The 15,300-nt window shown below is 49.4% G+C and overlaps 6 protein-coding genes across 6 annotated transcripts; 3 read left to right on the forward strand and 3 right to left on the reverse strand.

Moving 5' to 3' along the window:
- Positions 1-1,344: 1,344 nt before the first annotated feature.
- Positions 1,345-3,645, forward strand: LTR84_005732 (uncharacterized protein; the record flags this gene model as incomplete). The annotated part of the gene is made up of 2 exons (XM_064849297.1): positions 1,345-3,003; positions 3,058-3,645. 2 exons carry the CDS (start codon positions 1,345-1,347, stop codon positions 3,643-3,645), a joined length of 2,247 nt encoding a protein of 748 aa, XP_064704000.1.
- A 256-nt stretch (positions 3,646-3,901) lies between these two features.
- On the reverse strand, positions 3,902-4,707 carry LTR84_005733 (uncharacterized protein; the record flags this gene model as incomplete). The annotated part of the gene is made up of 2 exons (XM_064849298.1): positions 3,902-4,623; positions 4,680-4,707. The coding sequence occupies 2 exons, from the start codon at positions 4,705-4,707 to the stop codon at positions 3,902-3,904; spliced, it is 750 nt and encodes a 249-aa protein (XP_064704001.1).
- A 912-nt stretch (positions 4,708-5,619) lies between these two features.
- LTR84_005734 (uncharacterized protein) lies at positions 5,620-6,765 on the forward strand (the record flags this gene model as incomplete). The annotated part of the gene is made up of 1 exon (XM_064849299.1): positions 5,620-6,765. The coding sequence occupies one exon, from the start codon at positions 5,620-5,622 to the stop codon at positions 6,763-6,765; it is 1,146 nt and encodes a 381-aa protein (XP_064704002.1).
- Positions 6,766-6,846: 81 nt separating this feature from the next.
- Positions 6,847-8,148, reverse strand: LTR84_005735 (uncharacterized protein; the record flags this gene model as incomplete). Its single annotated transcript, XM_064849300.1, has 1 exon — positions 6,847-8,148. One exon carries the CDS (start codon positions 8,146-8,148, stop codon positions 6,847-6,849), a length of 1,302 nt encoding a protein of 433 aa, XP_064704003.1.
- A 554-nt stretch (positions 8,149-8,702) lies between these two features.
- On the reverse strand, positions 8,703-10,647 carry LTR84_005736 (uncharacterized protein; the record flags this gene model as incomplete). Its single annotated transcript, XM_064849301.1, has 11 exons — positions 8,703-8,798; positions 8,847-9,335; positions 9,408-9,450; positions 9,504-9,658; positions 9,718-9,755; positions 9,818-9,966; positions 10,029-10,235; positions 10,288-10,361; positions 10,414-10,476; positions 10,530-10,543; positions 10,599-10,647. 11 exons carry the CDS (start codon positions 10,645-10,647, stop codon positions 8,703-8,705), a joined length of 1,377 nt encoding a protein of 458 aa, XP_064704004.1.
- A 1,841-nt stretch (positions 10,648-12,488) lies between these two features.
- Positions 12,489-15,260, forward strand: LTR84_005737 (uncharacterized protein; the record flags this gene model as incomplete). The annotated part of the gene is made up of 3 exons (XM_064849302.1): positions 12,489-12,785; positions 12,841-13,445; positions 13,502-15,260. 3 exons carry the CDS (start codon positions 12,489-12,491, stop codon positions 15,258-15,260), a joined length of 2,661 nt encoding a protein of 886 aa, XP_064704005.1.
- Between the last annotated feature and the right edge of the window lie 40 nt (positions 15,261-15,300).

The raw sequence follows: 15,300 nt of genomic DNA on the forward strand, positions 1-15,300 counted from the left end.
AAGACTGCTTCGTCTCGTGTCAGTGTCAGTGACTTGACCGTTGTTGAAGCACTCCATCTTCATCGCCTCTGCGTTGCTTCAATGGTTTATATACTCGGTGGCTTTGTATTTTGGAGTCCAGACCAGCCTCGGGCACGGTAAAGTCTTTTCAAAGCCATGGGCTCTGATTCGCAGGAGAGCTGGGCTTTTACCTCAACCTAAATCTTACCCCAGAGCGGCCGACGGCGATGGGTCGGATGTCATGCATTTTGCCACTGGACGCTCCTTATGCGTCCGAATCATGACACCCGACAAGTGATGAATTATTACTGTTGGTCTCGGTGGATGTAGCCCTTATTACAGAAATATTTCCAATATACCTTTCGGCGGTCGGCAAGCTGAATTGGCTGTCCGAATGTTGGTCAAGTCTTCGTATATGTAAATGTCAATGCAGAGTGCTCTGCACCGCTTAGTTGTTTAATAGTTAACTAGTTAGTTCGGTATTTAAGTAGTTAGCAAAGACTCATCCCCTCCCCACTTAAAATAAGAAGGCACCGACGGGGCTCTTTCCAGCCCCCGAGCGACGACTTGAGCAGCATCAGACCGAGATCTATGTCACCTCACACCACCCCACCCAGCTCATCAGACCAATTTAATCACCCTGTAATACCTTCAGTTTTCTTACAATAAGAGGTCGATTAATCTGCGGCAACTTCGACTTCAACAGCAAATCCTTCGAACCATGTTATTCTCGGACTCCTGTATGTCTTGAATGTACGTCTCACCCACTGAATGCTCGATTGAGACAGTGATGCCTTTCCAGTACTCAAAGGAGAAAGACCCACCCAACATTCATAATATGTTGATTTCGCCATCAATATACTCCATGAAGCCCGTTCATTCCTTTGGAAGCGTCTAGTGAAGTTTTCTGTCATGATTTTCCTCGAGGCCAAGCATGCTTTGAATTTGGGACACCCCGAGTGGTCCCGACTCAAGTTGCCGGGGGGAGCTGCCATCTGGAAATGTGGGAGAAATGAGGGGCGAGGAGGGCGTCCCCCGCCTAAAGAGTTCAACGTGGTTAGCCGTTCAGCCACCATACAGGCTTCGATGCACACCTGGGCATCAGCCACCGAAATTGCCGACAGACCTCAAGCTTGAACTTCTTCCACGGCAGCGACCACGGGTAAGCTTGACCCTCAATATCTTTCCCAGTCAAAAGTCGCTCGCGCAAGTTTCACCGAAACTGCTCAGAAGTTTAGCTTCTATACAGTAACCCATTCACGTGTGTACGGTGAACGAACGATATCAGAGCCAAAAGGGAAAGGAAAAAGGTTCTGTCGGTCGACTCAAACCCCATATACGATCATGGAGGCCCCTCCAGCGAAGCGACCGCGGTTGTCGATGGCGTGCAACCAGTGTCGTCGCAGAAAGGTCAAATGCGATGCAGAGTATCCCAAATGTCGGCATTGCCGGCAACGTAAGGATGAGTGCATCACAACTGATCCACGACGGCCTGGCATATCGATGATGAGGGAATGGCTAGATCTCCAGTCTCACACGCGCAACAACACTGCTTCTACCATTTTACCTCGGGAGGATGAACAGTCTTCCGACTTGCTGAGTCCCCATGATACAACCACGCAATCTATCAATGAAAGCTTGGGCAAGCAAAGTGAAGTGCCCGTGATATCTCCAGTACATCAGCCTCATGAGATGTCGTTCAATATCGACACCGCTACAAATAGGATCAAGATGCTGGGCGCCAGTAGCTCGCAGTGTCTTTCCAAGTCCTTGGATATGTACTTCAAATCCGCAAACTCTAAGCCACTCTCGAGTATCTTCAGCCATGGCATGCGACACGTTGAGGAGTTACAACTTGGTGCTGTTCTTGGCTGGCCGTCGCTACCGGACCCCGCTACCTGTACAGCACGCATGGATGTCTTTTTCGCCCGTATCCACGTGCTTTATCCCATTTTCGACATTGACTTTTTCAAAGCGAATGTTATCAAATTTGCATCAATCTCCAGTCTTGAAAGTTTACCACGAGAACAGATTCCGCTGTTGGTGTCTGCGTATCTCGTGATGAGCTTGGCGGCTGATGAGATTGCCCAACGGCGTACTCCAGAAGGAGACAAATACTTGGAGGCGGCAGCAGGTTTGGTTGGTCACGTGATTTTTATGCCATACCTTGCATCCGTGCAGTGTTTGCTCTTGTTTACCTTGGTTTGCAGAGGACGAAATCAAGACGGTGTCGGGTGGCAGACCCTCGGAATGGCCGTGAGAATTGCTCAGACATTGGGGCTTCACAGGCACTCGGCAGTACAACCTTCAACCCAGCATGGTGTGCAAAAGAAGGTCGAACAGCTTTTCCACGCTCGGATCTGGGCTATTGGCTGTTGCTTGGAGAAAACCATGCAATTGGAATCTGGAAGGCCGTCAATGATTGCTGCTGTGGATCGAGATCAGATGATGGGACGTGATCAGCGACCACCAGGCCCTGATTTCCTTCAATGGCTAATGGGACTGGCGCAATATCAAGAGCGTATCATAAAACACATCTATGGACACAAACCTGGTCAAAGAACGGCTCGCACGGTATTACTTGACACGGCCGAGCTAGATGGTCTATTGTTGGCCTGGGCTAATGAGATACCGGCGCAATATCGCCCAGGCGCTCAGCTATTCTGTTCGACACATGAATATCATTTTGCAGCATTCATGTCGGTCCAATACTATCAGGCCATGATAGCACTTCATCGAGCAGGACTTATTGCACCAAATGCGGTTTATGAAGCGGAGATTGCAACGCACTGCTCGGGAGATCCTTCAGAGTTTAGGTTACGGAAAGGAGAATATATCTGTATCCACAGTGCTCGAGAGATTGCTACGTTGACACTCGAGCTTGCCGACCGTAAGACCGGTTCTCGCATTCTCAACGCAGGGCCCCCTTTATTAGCTTGCATCGTCATCGCAATATATCTCATGAAAAATCCGAACAACAGGTTACGAACAGCAGATCTCGAAGTAAGTACTCCACCATAGCTCTCATGGTCACGGCAAACAGCTCATCTCCTGCAGCTTCTTAAGGAATGTGCAAACTATACATCAGATCATTTTTTGGACTCTGGCCATGACCCAAGATTTGCGAGCGGTACGTTATCCAAGTCTCAATTCTGTCAACGAACTCTCACAACTCACACGTGGTTAGGGGTTATCACGATCTACGAACAAGTGAAAACACATTTTGACACCATTGGTACTAAGAATCGCAGATTTAATGGCAAGCCAACACGTGCAGTTGTCGATAAGATCAATGGATTTGCTTCACAGCGAGAGGCGCAATCAGAAATCAATGTCGTCCCCACTTTGACATCTCAGGACTCAACAGATCAAGTTGACGGTCAACCTGCCTTTGCCAATACCAACGGAGGTCTTCACTCAAACGACCAAGAGGCTCTCGCTTTCGACTATGGTCTAGATGGTAACAATTCAAGCAATAACGGGGATCTCTCTAATGGAGCTGCACTGTTTCCGTTCGATGGGCTCAATGTCGAAGATTTATGGAACTGGATGCTTGTCACTGATGCAATGGAGCCGACAGATGAAGGAGATTGGATGGGAACCGGAGTGATCCAAGAAGGTTCCGATCCACTGCAGTACACTTGAGGTAGCACGATCAAGTTCCCACTATACTTCACGCCCCAACCAAAAAGACTAAATCAACTCAAATAGCGAAGGTCAGCTGAACAGTGTCCAGTATCGCAGCGATAAAATGCTAGCTCATACCCAAAGGCTATTGACCAGCATCAAACCCAAAGCAATCGACGTGCTTGCACATGGAGGACTTGATATAATGCTCTTTCGGCTCCAATTCGTCTTCCAAGAAGCCTCTCGAAGAGCACCTTAAACCCATGATTGGAAATCACCAGTCATAGACTCCGTCTTTGTGGACAAATTTTCCAACGTCCCCATCTCTCTCACCCTGGATAATGCTCAAGATTGACTCTCCAGAAACCCGTGGATCTCCCGCAAGTCCACCAGGATTCATCATCTCTTCATTCTCGCCACGAAGCTTTGAGACAACGAAGCCAGGACAAAACGGGAATACTTTCAATCCCTTGTCTTTGTAGGTTTTGTATTCATACACTGCCAACATGTTCAAGGATGCTTTGCTGGATCTGTAGGCATCTGCATTGGGAGGCTCTGGATAGTTTGTCGGTTTCGCCGTCTTCGAAATGGATCCGGCCCCGCTACTGACATATATCGAGTATGGGTTTTGAGATTTCAGCAACAGTGGTCGGAAAGCTTCAGTGACCAAGACTGGACCAAGGATATTGGTCTGGAAGACTGCCTCAAATCGAGTTCTCGGATTGTTGTCAATGTTTCCAACAGCTGCATTGTTGATCAATACATCCAGCTGGCCGAACTCCGTCTCAACTTGTCGCAAAGCTTTCTCAATCGATGCCTCCCGGGTGACATCCAGTTCCAGTGTTGTCAATTGACCTTTCAAGCCACCAGCAGCCTCGATGTCCGCTTTGGCTGTCTTGAGCTTCTCCAATGACCGGCCAGCCATAAGAACATGGAAATCCTTCGATGCTTGTGCTAAGACTTGGGAAGTAGCATATCCAACCCCGGAGTTCGCACCTTTGATCACCTCATCAGTAGACGACCATCAAGCTTGATATATTATGTAGACCGACCTGTGATCAAGACAATCCGGGAAGACATAGTGGACATCAAATGCAATGAAAAGTCACTCACAATACTCTACCAAGATAATGGGTTTCTGAGATTGATAGCGAAGTCACAGCCGGTCTGGGGGAACCTCCCTTCTTAAATACAGCATTTCCTCTTCATCACCCAACATGCTCGTCACTGTATCTCCGTCGCAATTCCCATTGTTCAAAGATGTTGTAGTTTCGACTTGAGTGTTCTGAGAAGAACTCGACGAGACAAGCACGTGTTCTTGCAAAATAGAACGTCTATGCCAAACCGCATCGGGAGTAATTGGGCGAAAAGTGACGTCGAATGTTGGTGACGGAGATAACTGACACTTTCTCCGTTGAACCCTTCAAACCATGATCAGGCGGGCGGCTTGTTTAGTCACCGACAGTCTCTTTTCACACTTCGAATCTAGAAATTCATTTGTCGCAAGAGGGTCCTAGCAACCGGTACTCACAGTCCATCGCCCAACATGACTATTGTGGGTATCATAGGGTGCCAAACATGCAAGCTCAGAAGAGTCAAGGTGAGCAGGGCGTCAATCATCTAGGGCCAACTCCCCCTGTACTGACCTCCAATTCCTAGTGTGACGGAACTCAGCCAACATGTGGACAATGCCGAAAGTCTAAGCGAGTATGTCTGCAAGGTGGCTCTCGACAGCCGTCATTTTCGATTCATAACGAAAATCGATATGCCAGTGGCCAGACTAAGAGACCTAGGGGTCCACGCTCCGCCCTAAGCCTCGTCACTCCAGGAATCAACAATAGTCCTATGCTTCTACATCCGCGTTATGACCTAGAAACACGGGCCCTGGCCTATTATCTTCACTTTCAACTACAGACGCTTACGAACGTCTCCAGCGTTTGCAATGGTCTAGCTGATTGCGTGGCTGTTTGGGCCTCTGGATCCAATTGCCATATGGTTGAGCTTGGTATCACTACACTAGCGCTTAGCACCTTCGCCAACGTACACCAAGACTCTCCAGCCTCGAAAATAGCTTCTAGGAAGTACGAAAAGCTACTTGGTATTGTGCGACAAAAGGTGCAGACGCTAGATGAGACAAATGTCGACTCCTGTCTTTTGGCAATTTTCACCATGGCCCGATATGAAGCTACAACGTACTTTGATGTACATGGTGCTGTATCAAGTTGCAAAAGCCTTTTACATCATGATGGCTCAAAGGCGGTTTTGAAGCTTTGGAAAGAAGGCCTGAGTCACAAAATGGCAGCCACAGAAGTGATTAAGCATAGTAGGCGGGGAGTGATCAGGTCTGCACTTATCAGAGGGACTTTTATACCCGAGTGGCTTCAGAATGGGCATGATTTTGGTGAGCGTGGCCGAGAGCTTGCGTTTGACTACATCATGGTCCAGCTACTCAATCTTCGATACGAGGTTCGAGCCTTGAGTGTCAAGGCAGGAAAAGCGAATGGCCAAAGTTCGGGCAAGGTCGCAGAGAGGGCATTGGAGCTGTTCGATAAGCTACACGACATTGATAGCTCATTGCAGGACTGGAAAGCCCATTTCCCGCGTGGCTGGGCCTACCGGTCTGCTCATTCCAATCTTCAGCTTGTCGGTTCCGGTTCAGAAAACACCCCATGGACCATTTACAGCTACTCGAGCCCGTTGCATGCCTGGACCTGGAATCAATATATCACTACGTGTATGCTAATCGATAATACACGTATCAAAATTCTGGAAATCTGTAAAGACTCCACGTCGGACGGGTACTCTTGGAAGGAGCAACTGACACAATGCGTTTCTCGTATTCACACTATGAGTGATCAGCTGGCTGCCAACATTCCCTACTGTTTGCAAAGATTCAAGCCAACTCACGGACAATCCGAGGAAGCAGAGGGCCCGGATCATATCTGGTACAGCCCAGACAGAAAGATCAAGCCATACGCTGCAAATCAATTAATATGGCCAATAGGAATAGCTGCAGGCATCAGCAACATGGATCCTAAGCAGCGACAATGGTTCAGATCCATGCTTTCGGCGCTTGGCAAGATAACAGGGCATGGCGTTATTGCCTCCGCTGACACAAATAATTGGCTTCAGCTCTAAATAATAACTCATTCTTCAACGGTAGCTGGTGATGGTTGGTCCTCAGCCGTACCATGAACACAAGGTGCTGGAACCACCCGTCTACAACAAAAAGGTCAGGCCCTCGTCTCCTGGGACCTTCCCATGGGCCAGACGATCCCAACTACCCTCAATACCTTCCTTTCCACGCAGACCCTCCCGCACACCGAGCCGCACACCAAGTACAACACCTTTTCCATCGACCAACTCGCCTTCCAGAAACCGGTCAAATGCAGCATCTTGCTCGACGAAGAACTTGGCTTCTCCAATTGCAGCCATGGCCTCCTCCCTGATCCCAGATGCATTGCACTGAATAGCACCTAATCGTGATGTCGTTGCCCGCCGCTCGAGTAGCTGCTCCGGAGTGTACACCTTGGACTCTCCTCCCACAACCAATACCTCCACATTTACCCCTGCTGTATTCGCTCGGAGCTTAGTGGTCAAAGGCTCACAAACGCCAGCGCGGCCCGAAAAGTCGATGACGACAATTCTGTCGATTGGCAGACCAAACATCCATTCTGATAATGCTTCGTCCTGCAGGTCTGCATATTGGGCGGCTTTGATTGGGAAGACACTTTGCAGGCGGACGAACGGGCTGGACTCGGGGGTGGTAGACGAAATCTCAAGGACGGCAATGGGTCCGCTTGAAGGTGCTCGATTCGTCGCGAGCTGGTGGATGAAGCTGCGACCGGTCTTCGTCCCGGCACCAAGACAAATCATTAATGTCTTGCTTAGGTCGCCATCCTGTACTGTCCAGGGATGACCGATCCCGGGATGTAGCACAGGATCGCCAGGAAGAGACGCAAAACCAAAGCGATTGAATGTATAGGCGGATTTCCACGGTGGCAGCAACATCGATTTCCACGCCGCTGAAGAGTTCTCGGCCTTGACACTCTCGAGCGTATCTGGCACCGCGATGTATCGCTGATACAGCGGCATGACCTTGTTTCTATGTTCACTGACTTCGATGAAATGCTCGGCGATCTGCGAAGACTGTCTGAGTAGCAAGTCGACAGGGAATGTGGAGATCGGGAAGAACCCCCATAGCATGGACCCCTTCTTCAATGCTGGGACAGTACTTTCGAGAATCGTCGCATAGCCCCAGCCTGGTGAAATGCCGTATTGACTACGGTCGTTATATGGTGCTTCGACGTATTTCGGAACAGGGAACGTGTCCCACCAGTGCAGGGCGGTGCCCGCGGCACAGTAAGCAAGGTTATTGGACGATAATCCGATCAGGGTCGATTGGATTCTGACACTTGAATCACTGAGTGGACCAAGTTGGTCGACAGGAGGTGTTGTGAAGAATTGTCGATCGTAGTGCGTCTTGTCGACGACTCGCAGTGTTGGTGGCTGGGTCGACATTGTGAGTGGAATATATATTGATTTCTGGAGCTTAGTCTCGTAATGCCACAATGGTTCGCATTCGTGGTTGCTGTTGTATTAAGGGTCATATATAACTGCGTTCAAAGCGTATAAAGCCTGTGGGTGGCCTTGGTATTGGTTACGTCCGTAGGTGTCTAGGTATCTATGTTCTCTGGGGATCGCTATGGGGTTTTCATAAGCCAGCATAAGCCAGTGAATGATCGACGTTCACTAGAACCAGGGTCCTCGGCTATCGCGACATATAGAGCCGATTCACCGAGTCTCAACCACCTGGCTTAGTAAGGCCTGACCACAGTTCTTTGCAGTAACTACGGTGCTGGTTCCGCTATACGAGATGCATACTTGATAAAGCTTCTGGCAAAGTGATTGAAGACACGATCCTAGAAATCCCAGTCTTGAATACCTTCACTGGTGTATTGTCCCACTAGTACAGTTCACGAAACCTGCGCTTAGCGATCTGAGAGCTTCTCCTATACTAAGGCTCGATTCTAGGTCCAAACATCAGTGTTTGAGAAGATCCTTGGGCTCGATATCTAGGCAACTTTGGTTTCGATCACTTGTGTCTCTGAAACAACCACATCAACCTCCGCCTCCTTATCCTCGAGAAGTTTTTGAGTACGTTTGTCAAGCTGTCTCATGTTAATACTCTGAAATGCTCAAGTCAAGGTAAGGCTTACCCAATTGACCCAGTACAATATGGTCCAAAATCCAAGCACTGCAACCATGAGGGTAATGGCACCTTTCTTCCAATATGGTGCGTCGGATGCGGGATAAAGTACGATACCCCAAAACGTGTAAAGAAGAAGACCACCGGTGCTCATGGTGTAGAGGGTGACAGCGCGTGCTGCCTCGTCGCCATTTCTTCGAGTGATGACACCACCCCAGCCGTACAGAAGTGGGTTGACGACAAAAGACGTTCCGCTGAGATACATGGCGAAGAAGGTTCCGGCATCCGGGAGCGAGGGGACGACCAACATCGCTCCAGACAACATTTGTAAGAGGCCAGAGACGATCCCGACCACGACGTAATTCTTCGTTCTGTCCACGTATGCCCCCGCAACAATCATGGACACGATTGCAACAGCCTGAATGCCAAGAGGGTATGTGTTTACCGCTGCCTTTGAATATTTGTCTTGATAATGTCTCATCCAGAGCAGAAAACAACCCTGCGATTGTTAGTGATTCTCCGAAGCATAAAGGGGGCGCTCCCTTGGATGACTTGCCTGGAAAGCGAACACCTCGGTCATGGCGGAAAATATCGAAAATGCGGTCAAGATATATCTGAGTAATTGTAAGCAGCTGCATCAGCTCCTCGAATGGAACCGTGTACGTACATGTTTGGAGTCTTTAAGACTCGTTTAGCTAACGACCTGGGGTTGATCTTTTTACTGTCTCGAGCGACAGGTGGCATACGGCTGATTGCAAGTTCGATCTCTTCTTTCGAAAGGTAAGGCATTTTGGTTGATTTAGGCGTGTTTGGCAGGAAGAGCTGTTGAGACAAGATGTGAGTTTAAGATCGACTTTCCCAGATCAAAACTTGGAACATACCAAGCCAAAGATACCCACAGGGACTCCCATGAGACCATCTGCATTTGAGTTAGGGAAAACTGCAAGATAGGAAGCACTGCAATGCTAGCTTGCTCCTTACCCACGATAAAAACCCAACGCCAGCCTTCCATGCCTCTATGTCCGTCCATTGAGGTTCGCATAGCCGTCATCATGATACCAGCGAACATTGAACCCACTTGTCCAACCGAAGTGAATATGGACGTTCGGACGGAGATCTCGTCGGCTTTACTGCAACAAGAAACGATCAGCATCCAGTACCTTCTCATTCGAGCAAGCATGGAACATACTACCAGGATCCAACGATAAAAATGGCGCCGCAATAGAGACTCCCTTCGAACCACCCCTGCAGGAAGCGAACCGTGGCGATCTGGGCAAAGTTGTGACAGCCAGCACAGGCCATGGTAAGACCAGACCAGACAAGAACAGTTGTTGGAATCCAGATTCGCGGCTGTACTTTCTGGAGTATCAGAGCATGGGGAATATTTCCAGTGAGCAGTCTGAATTTCGAGGTAAGTGGCAGGCATATTTCGAGCATACAATGGGCCTTACCCTGCTGTGAAGATGGAAAGCAGGGAGCTGTAGTCATTCTGCTTCAGATTGAGACTTTCCTTCATCCCAGCCACCTTTGGACAGTTGTTAGTAAAGTTGTAGGTGAATTGACAGTAATGGACGCACGTAGGCATTGGCAAGAGCATTTCTATCAAGGTAGTTGAGGAAATAGCAGAGGCAGCAATATGCCTAAGAGATCTCCTGTCAGTCTAGCGTATTCTTATGACGGTGAGGCTACCCACAACAATGAAGAAGTCTAAATCAGTCAGCAAAAGGCATTGAATCATATGTGCATTGACGTGTATGCTTACCCAACTTTCGTATCAACCTCTTCTCGAGGGCCGAGTCATTCTGACCCATGATGGCTTTCGGTGGAGCGCGAAATCGAGATCGTTTTCTCCAAAAGCCCGAGTGATCACCACCAAAGAGTAGAAACAGTGAGAGAGCACTGGCTGGTGAGGTAAGTTGATGATCGTCACTGCACAGGCATAGGGGACGAGCGGGTGAATTTAATCAGATTGAGATTATCATATCTGATTAAGGGAAAAAAATAAAAAATTGCGCAAACTCAATCTTATCCTATCTTCCGCGGAGGTTAAGGTTCATTTGCCCATGGGCGGATGTGAGGGCATCTTGGAGGCATTGCGGATAACAGCCAAGGCGTTTGAATTGTCCAAAAAGTCAACGCATGGTTTGGCCGAAGCCTCGCTAACAGGACCTATATGCTCAGGTAGGCAACCGTAGGTGATGATAGCTTGGTCAAGGATTTCACCTTGCCAGTATGGGTAGTGAAAATCTGGGTGAACAAGACAAAAGTGGACCAGAGGTTGCCAACATACGTCGGCTATAATGGTCTCCATACTATCTTCGAGGATTCTTTTGTCCGAAAATTGAAGAGAGAGGGTCTGACTGGAGACTCGTGGAAGGTTAATACGACCGACATGCAGGTTTGCCGACATCGCTGGGAAGGTATACGGCCTGGAACAGTTCGCCAAGGCTATGATCGGACGAAGTAGCCCTTGGCATATCCTACCTTGACCGGCCCGGTGTGTGTTTGTCAGATGATTTTGATATCAGGTACCCAGGTATAGGTATATGTGCATTGGGCTGCCATCATGGCCTTCTCCGCGACAGTACGTCTCGCAAATCAGAAGACGGTGCGATGATCAATGCTGGGAATGAGAGGAGGTCATCACTCTGGCATGTCATGGAATCATGGTATTGAGGTCAGTGACAAGATAGGTGCTTTAGCCAAAGACTTGACCGACGATTTGAGGTCAGTCTCTGTAGGATAGTGTCTAGGAAGTTGAGATGAGTGGTTCAACAGAGCGGTATGCTCAACCTTCGAGTAAGTTTCCAGAGGTGGTGGTGGTCTTTCTCATTTTGTATGCCAAGACTTTAGTCTAGCCCCTGAATCCCGAACAGTCAACGCCGTGGAAAGACGAAACAGCTGTATTTTCATAGGGCTTCTCAGTTCAAGGTCAGCTGATATGATTAGATATGTTTAGATACCCATCATTTCCACCCGCATCTTCCTCGTTTCCCCCCTCCCCTCACGCGTCTCAGACTCGACGCGTTCTCGCCGTGCAGTTGTAAGAGGCAACCTTGAACCATCGACGACGAGCATCAGAAATCGACCACTTTGATGGCCTGAAATCAGGTCTGTTCGCCATATTATGATTGATATCCTGGTCAAGGAATCTTCTATCATGAACCGAAATTGGTTGGATCTCCCAATGATCAACATTGGATGGCGACTTGCAAGCCTCTAGAGCCAAATCGGGAACAAGGGAAGCCCCTGGCCCACCACTACCAAACACTTTGGTACAAGCAGCAATGAGCAATCAATCTGCACGACACAACGGCACACAGGACTGACACTCCACAATCTGCGACTAGGTTGTCCTGTTGGCTTCTGTGCTGCCCGCGAACGTCCCTCCTTCCTTCTTCACCGACACCCTCCGAACACGAGTACCTTCCTTTTGCTTGTCGTCGTCCTTGTCGTTGTCGCTGTGATTGAGATTGTTTGAGCTCCCTCCCTCGCACGGTCGCCGGCGAACCCTGCGAGCAGTCTCTCCTTTGATCATTACTCAGTCGCAGTTCACCCCAAGGGCTCACTCATTTGCTCTTGTGCCTACTGTGCCTGTTTCAACTGCACTCATTTGTATCCACTCATTCACCAATCCGCCAGGCAGCCCATCATGGCCGAGGTTGCTACCACCAGCGACTTCGACATCTCCCCCGAGAACGTCCCTCTCCCTCGAAGCTCCATGATCACTGTTCGACTATCTGAGGTCGATTTACAACCAGTCACCGAGACTATCCCAGAAGATGATGCTCCCCGAGATCCATCAGCTCCCCACAGCAGCCCTTCCTCTACCCGATCCAGCCGATCCTCCTCTTCAACATCAGACAGTTCTACATCGATAGATACTGTAGATTGGGAGGAACTCGATAAGACTGAAGAGCAGGAACCCAGGGATGATGCCACTGACGAAGTAGGTAGCAAATTAACACCCTGAAACTAACCCATCCATATGCTAATTCATCCAGTCAACCACCCTCCTGTTGGCCCGTCTGGAAAAAGAAAATGCAGCCTTGGCCATAGACCCCAAGGCCAACATCGTGGCACCAACAACCCGACCGCGAAAGAATACTCGACCGATGTCAGTCATGCAATTAAAGAAGATGATAGATGGACCTCAGCGGCAGTCGATGGATGACCCACTACTCCCTGCCCTGCTGATGAAGGAAGGCGAGTTTTGGGCCGTCCTCGTCCAAGATTATGCACAAACTGCCCAACGTCTACCTACTCTGACCACCAACAAGATTCGTGGAGGTGTTCCTGTCTTCCTGCGCGGCGTGGTGTGGCCCAGTATAGCCAGAGCCTGTGATCCTCTCCTTCATGCCGAGTATCACAAGCTTGCCGACCAGCCAAGTCCATACGACGCCTTGATCGGTAAAGATGTTGGGAGGAGCTTCCCCAAGGTCGATATGTTCCGAGAAAAAGATGGTGAAGGTCAGAAAATGCTAGGCCGGGTCCTGAAGGCCTTCAGTCTATACGATGAGAAGATTGGCTACTGTCAAGGTCTCGGCTTTGTTGTCGGCCCTCTTCTCATGTATATGAGTGAACCAGAGGCTTTCTCCATTCTTGTCAAGTATGACTCCTCCCACAGGCCTCGCTACCGGAACATCCAGGCTAACCATTGATCAGACTTATGGAAGACTACGACCTTCGATCCTGCTATCTACCAGACCTATCTGGACTTCATCTACGAATCTACCAGTTCCAACAGCTCCTGCAACGGCACCTACCTGAATTGGCACAGCATCTAGAGACCCTGAAGATTGAGCCCCTCTATGTCTCTCAGTGGTTCCTCTCCTTCTTCGCCGTCACTTGTCCATTACCTATGTTACTCCGGATTTACGATGTAATATTATCTGAAGGTGCAACTGAGACTTTGATGAGAGTGGCTCTATCGTTAATGCAACGAAACCAAAAGAAACTTATTGCCTACACCGAGTTCGAGGATGCCATGCAATTTCTACTATCCAGGAGTCTATGGGACACATACGCTCAGCGGGCGGATGACCTAGTATCCGACTTTGTCTCCCTAACAGGCCTCGTGAGTCAGGAATCTCTACAGTCGTTGGAAACCAGTTTCCGAAGCTCGCAAAATCTAGCGACTACTGCACCGTCTTTGAAAAGTGCAGCATCCTCCTTTTTGGGCAGATTCTGGGCAGGCTCTTCTCATAGCTCATCGCGTTCAGCAAATCTCAGCCTATTGATACCGGGCAATACCAAGGGAATGAGGAAGTCCTCCTCGGGAAATAGCCTCACCTCGACAGTGAACTCAACCGAAACATCTGCTTCAGATGCCAGCACCATTGCCACGGATATATCAGATGATGCGCCTAGGAAGTCTACATCAACCGGGGGGTTCACTGCCGATAATACCGGCCTTCCCGCACCTGCTTCGAGGGATCGAGATCTTCACCATCAAATTGAGGAACTACTCACGGAGCTTTCCAAAGTACAACGACAGCATGTCGAACTCGCTCGCGATCTTCAACGAGAACGTGAGGAGAGGGAGGAAGATCGGCGCATGGGAGAAGCTTTACTTTCCCGACTACAACAGCAGACGACCGAGATCAAAGCTCTCGTTGGCGAAGAAGACACGACCGAGGCCGATGCAGAGCTTGACGCGTTTATTGAACAAGCTGGTGCACAACTGCTACGGCAAAGGTCCAAGCGGCTGTCAATCGTTCAATCAAAACATCAACTACGCGATGCAGTTGCTGAATGGAAAGATCGACATGAAGCTGAGGTCATAAAATGCCAGGAGTTGATGAAACAGCTTGACGACCGTGAGAGTGAACACACTTCGCTCAAGGAACAACTCCGTGAAGCTCGAAGTCGTATACAAGATGCACATCGGGATAAACAACGTCTGGAGAGAACCGTCTCAGACCTGAAATCGAGGAGTTCATCTATGCCGGACTCGCCTGCCGATCTGTATACTCCTGTCAGTGAATTTCCTGATCTTCGACTCCCCGCTGCCAAGGCAGGACTTCGGGAGTTGAGATTGGGGCGACCTGAGCAGAGCAGATCATCGAGTGTTGGCCCCTTTTCGAAGCGATCGAGTAGTCTCAATGCGCAAGCACTTCTTGCCACGGAGAATCATGAGCCAGTCGCCAATGACGCACTCTTATTGGAGCTTGTGAACTCGAAGACTTCTGAGGCGGTTGCTCGTCAAGAACTCGAGGAAACCAAAGCCAAACTCGATGCGCTACGCAAGATTCTTAGTGGTTCGTCATCCTCACCTGCTCCCAGAGCTAGTCCCTTGGAATCGCCAAGTCCTGTGGCCTCGAATACGGCCAGTTCTGGGTCCAAGGAACCAACGAAGCCAGCTCATACTGCATCGGCCAGTACAGGAGGGTTTTTCAGTGGTTGGGGTAAACGTGGGACTTGATGTCCACCCATGCAGAGCAGACCACGATGTATTTGGGTAG

This window comes from Exophiala bonariae (assembly GCF_035927105.1).
Source record: "Exophiala bonariae strain CCFEE 5792 chromosome Unknown scaffold_21, whole genome shotgun sequence".
NCBI classification, from domain to species: domain Eukaryota; kingdom Fungi; phylum Ascomycota; class Eurotiomycetes; order Chaetothyriales; family Herpotrichiellaceae; genus Exophiala; species Exophiala bonariae.